The 4,757-nt window shown below is 35.1% G+C and overlaps 1 protein-coding gene across 1 annotated transcript in view; it reads right to left on the reverse strand.

The window, feature by feature from the left end:
• Positions 1-774, reverse strand: part of LOC111381139 (protein argonaute MEL1-like) — an 8,860-nt gene extending 8,086 nt beyond the window's left edge. Inside the window, exon 1 of the mRNA XM_023004880.1 lies at positions 285-774. Coding sequence (XP_022860648.1) covers positions 285-710 — 426 coding nt within the window. The 5' untranslated portion in view covers positions 711-774. The remainder of the gene's footprint in view (positions 1-284) is intronic.
• Positions 775-4,757: the final 3,983 nt, after the last annotated feature.

A 4,757-nucleotide genomic window follows, 5' to 3' on the forward strand; every position in this document is an offset into this window, starting at 1 on the left:
TATATATATATATATATATATATATAAACAAGTGCAGATATATATACAAGACGCGCTCCCAAATAAAAGGAGCCTATACATTGAAAAACCGTTTATATTAATAATACACGTATTGTTTATTATAACGAAGATAAATGCATACACAGGATTCATACATCCGAACATTCATAGAATATATAAAGTCAGGCAAATAACACAGACATATAGCATTGCACACTACGCACATATCAGACATCATATATCCACACAGAAGAAATTAATGAGAGCTAAAAACACATCCTCACATCGTATTGCGTCAGATCTCTCTCAGCCACTTGAACTAGAAAGTGATTCGCTTTCACTATCACCTTCCTTCCAACTGTGCCAAAACCTGGTCTCACCGGAAACCTCATGCCCTTCGAAGATACCGGTGGTGGCCGATGCTGCTCGGCCTGTTCCAACACAGCCACTGAAGCCGGTTGCTCCGGCTGAGAAGAGGACGAAACAGACGTGTCTAGAGTGAGTTTCCGCTCGACCTCGTCGCTCAACGCCGAGGATGATAGAGCAGGATTGTACTGGACGGTAGAGGAGTACACCGTCGAAGGCGGAGCGTTGCAAGCTCCATAAGGACCGCGTCCGTGACAGCCGCCGCCACGTCCGGATGATGGCGTCGGCTGCTGGCCGCGACCGGCTCCAGCGCCTCCCCTGCGTCCTCTCCCCCGTGCAGACATTTCTACAGTTTTGAATCTTTTAGAGAGAGAATGTGTAGAGAGGTTTTCGCAGTATGTTGATTGCAGAGTGACAGGCACTTCGTGAGTAGATTTGCGTAAATAGGCAAAGAGAACGTGGGACTGATAAGGTGGTTTTCTGCAATGCTAATTCATCCGGTTCATACGGTAGTCTATTCAATTCAACAACCACATTAATATGTGTGGGCACATTAAACAAGAAATAATATTGAAGTAATTGCATGAAAAAAAATTAGGGAGGTTGTGATGCAGTTTTGCGAAAGGTACCAGAAAGGGAAAAATAGTGAAGAAAATATATTATCAAGCCACCGTTTGGCACTAATTATTTGGGTTTATAATAGGAAAAATAGTGTTTTTTTGAATAATGGATGGTTGTAAAATAATGAAAAATTTTGAATTTGTGTGTAATATTATTTTATTGAAAATTGTGTGATTGAAAATAGTAGATAAAAATTGAAGAGTTTTAAAAGAGGCAACAGGGCTAAATCAAAGGTAATCAAATTAAGAAAATTTATAATTTTCATATTCATTTTTACACAAACTATATTTAGGTTTATAATTTATTTTTATAAAAGTTCTCTTAAACGGTGGACAATTAAGTAAAAATAATATAGAAAAGATATGAAAAAGATTGGAAGAAATTTGGTTAATGGAGAATTCTTGTGCCAGTCATATTACTCCAAAGATCACACTAATCCTAACAAATTAAAGCAACAATTATCTTGATACTGTTAACTTTGTTGGTTGGCAAAGCTTATAATGACCTATAAGTTGGTCAAACTTAGAGGATGTTTAATGCACATTATTTCTACATTATTAGAAGAATTTTTACTGTTGAAGGGTCTCACCTGTTAACTTCTCTCTCACAATGCCTTGAATTTGTGCGCTCCAACGATAAGATTTTTCATTTTTTTGGACCAATAATGAGCCCCAAACAGGCTCTTAATATTTATCTATACATTTTTAAGTATTTATTACTTTTTATTTCTTAATCACACGTTCAATGAAATATTGTTAATAATCACTTAAAAACATAACCAAGCAAGCAAAAGAGCACGGAAAGGTTTGGCAGTGTATGCTTTGGTTGGGGTCTTACATCATTGAAAGTCCTTTCCTCGTATAATTTTTTGTTGCTCCCAATTTATCCATCCTTGAAGTATTTTATGTTCCCTTAAATTGTACATATAAAAACTTTTGAAATTAGACGTCGAGGTTATGACATCCACATACACACATTCGCTAACATCTCACAAAATAAATAAATAAATAATCGTGACATCCTTGACTACCTTTTTAGAACATTTGGCGTGCTTGTTTTCCTTTAGACCCTACAATTCATACAAATTTTAACTTCATTCACTCAATTGTGTATCTTCATTGATTGTAGTCCAAGTTACAAAGGGTATAAATGTCTTCATCCTTCGGAAAGAGTTTACATCATAAAAATGTAATATTTCATATGTTATATTTTTCTATATCACTACCATTCTGAGTCATAGCCTTTTTCACACTATGGTGTCTAAATTATTCGTGTTACATCCTAAGTTATCTTCACGAATGACACAGAAGACAAACATAGCAATTAGTTCTAGGAGAAAAGATAAAGTTGCTGTTGGTCTCAGAATCAAAGTTTAAAATTTAAAAAGTTTGCAGTAACTTAAGATCGCAGAAAATTGGAAGAACATAAAGATTTTTCTCCTCTTAGGGCCAAATGTTCAGTCAAAGACCTACTCACCATGTTGAGCATATAGCAAATAAATTTTGCTCGTAACCACTAAAATCATTAAGAATAGTGCAGATCAAATGTGTGAAGAAATCTCTTCATTGAGATTTTCTCTCGTCTCTCTAAAGATTACACCACAACAATCTCTTCAAAAATTCTCTTTTGTACACTAAATACAACAACGGACATCTCACTAAAAAATCACAAAGAGATTATTTCACAAAGAATAAGAAGACGCAACATCATGGGGAGAGAGAGATATAACCACAAAACCTTAGAAATCACACGACGACTGAAGCCTTATATGGTCCATCAAATATCAGATCCAATGGTCACAACATGGCCACAAGTAAGGTCACGATCAACCGAAACTTAAAAGGCAAAGTCGTATTCCACAAAACATTTTTACAAATTAATGGACCAGAACCCCTAAGTACAGTAATGGAGAAAAACCTCAAGCCAATAACAGAAGGAGGAGGCAACCCAACAACAAAAATAGTGAAGCAGCCTAATAATACTAACAATCTCCACCTTATTGAATCATTCTAGACTTATTTAGTGGTTCAAACAATATTGGCTTGTAAAAAGATGATTGGGAGCCTTTTATAGTCTATCAAAATATCTGATTCAATTGTTACAACATGACCACATGTAAGGCCAATATCAACCGAAACTTAAGAGGCAAAGTCGCATTCCACAAACGCGTTTTCACAAGTTAATGGACAAAACCCGTAAGCACGGTAATGGACCAAAACATCAATAGTCACCTTATAGCCCTTCATTGCCTTCTAGTTCCTAACAAAAACTTTCTGAAAATCAGAATGCACCCGATCTAAAGAATACACGACCAACTTTACCATCAGCTACCTAACCAGTCATTACGCGATCACCCGATCCTAAGTAAGCACTTTTAAACTAAAAGTATACAGTGTTAATAGTCATCTTATCTATGTTGACCATAGACCCGTTGAACCTACTCCATCTCTCATATCCACTCAAGTCCTAAGGTGACCTCACCTTATTGGGCGAGGGTGGGCCACCCGATAAGATGGTGGCTCCTTACTCGACAGTTGAATCACGTAGGATGGTGTGATCGTCCTATCAAAATTTTTATCCTCATATCATATCTCATAGAAAATGGAAATTTGCCATTGATTATTCTTTCAATATCTTCAAAATGATGATCCAAAGAAGTGAAACCATGTGTGCCGCATAAGAGAGGCTCTCTATGAACTAAAAGAAGCCCCTGCACTTGATTTGATGGTTTAAAGTGTTTTCATGACTCAAAGTTAGATACACTCTTTGACATGAACATTTGGTGGTATCATTCTGATCTATATTGATGACTTTGACCAATTAACATGAAATTGAATAGATTATAATATGAAAATGAAATTGTATCTAAACAATGAAAATTTACTTGGATAATGAATAAGTGCTTACTATATATACTATTTATCAGTGTTCTAAAACAGTGCCTAAATGTGAAGTGAGGCATAAACGTCCCGCCTCTTAATTTTTTGCGCTTTTTATTATTATTTTTTCTTGTTTATCTTTTGGCCTTTTTCTTATTCTTTTTATCTTTTTTCAATATATTAGTTTATAATCTTATATGTTTGGCGAGCATTATTTTAATTATTAAATGATTTTTAGATTGATTAAAAATTTATATTAATATTAAAATAGGAAAATTCTTTTTTTTTTTAATGCTTAGGCTCACCTAGCCCAAAACTTGGCATCCACGTCTTGTCACGCTTTACTTTTTTTCAAAATGCTACTATATATACAACATAGGAGATAAAATTTCAAAAAATTAGAATTCTTGTAGAATACTAGGTTGACCGCCCAAAGATTGGACTTGCGATAGTAAAAAACTCCTAGTGTGGTTAGGACACAAATGAACTCATATATTAGGACTTCATTAAAAAATCACAAAGAAGGCTCCTTGCGTAACCCCAAGAAAGGTTAAGGGGCTGGGCCGTTAGTATCGGTGGCTAAAAGGACAACATGGGGAATCAAGTGTACACGTCCTCAAGTAGGTAGATGGGCCACCTTGGGGAGCGTAATGAATACCCAGAAGTGATCGTGAAATCATACTCAACAAATCGAACATGGATAATAAACGTCATTATTTATAAAATCTAAACATGATTTTTCTTTGTACAATGTAACTCCATCAAGCGGAATCAAATGGGAGAATTTAACATGGATATTCTCAACTGATATTTTACTTAACTTTAAATTAATTAATCTCTTCTCATTCTTGAAATAAATTTTTTCCAAGAAAATTTGTTGGGATGGGACAA

This window comes from Olea europaea, unplaced genomic scaffold, assembly GCF_002742605.1.
Source record: "Olea europaea var. sylvestris unplaced genomic scaffold, O_europaea_v1 scaffold2260, whole genome shotgun sequence".
Lineage (NCBI taxonomy): Eukaryota > Viridiplantae > Streptophyta > Magnoliopsida > Lamiales > Oleaceae > Olea > Olea europaea.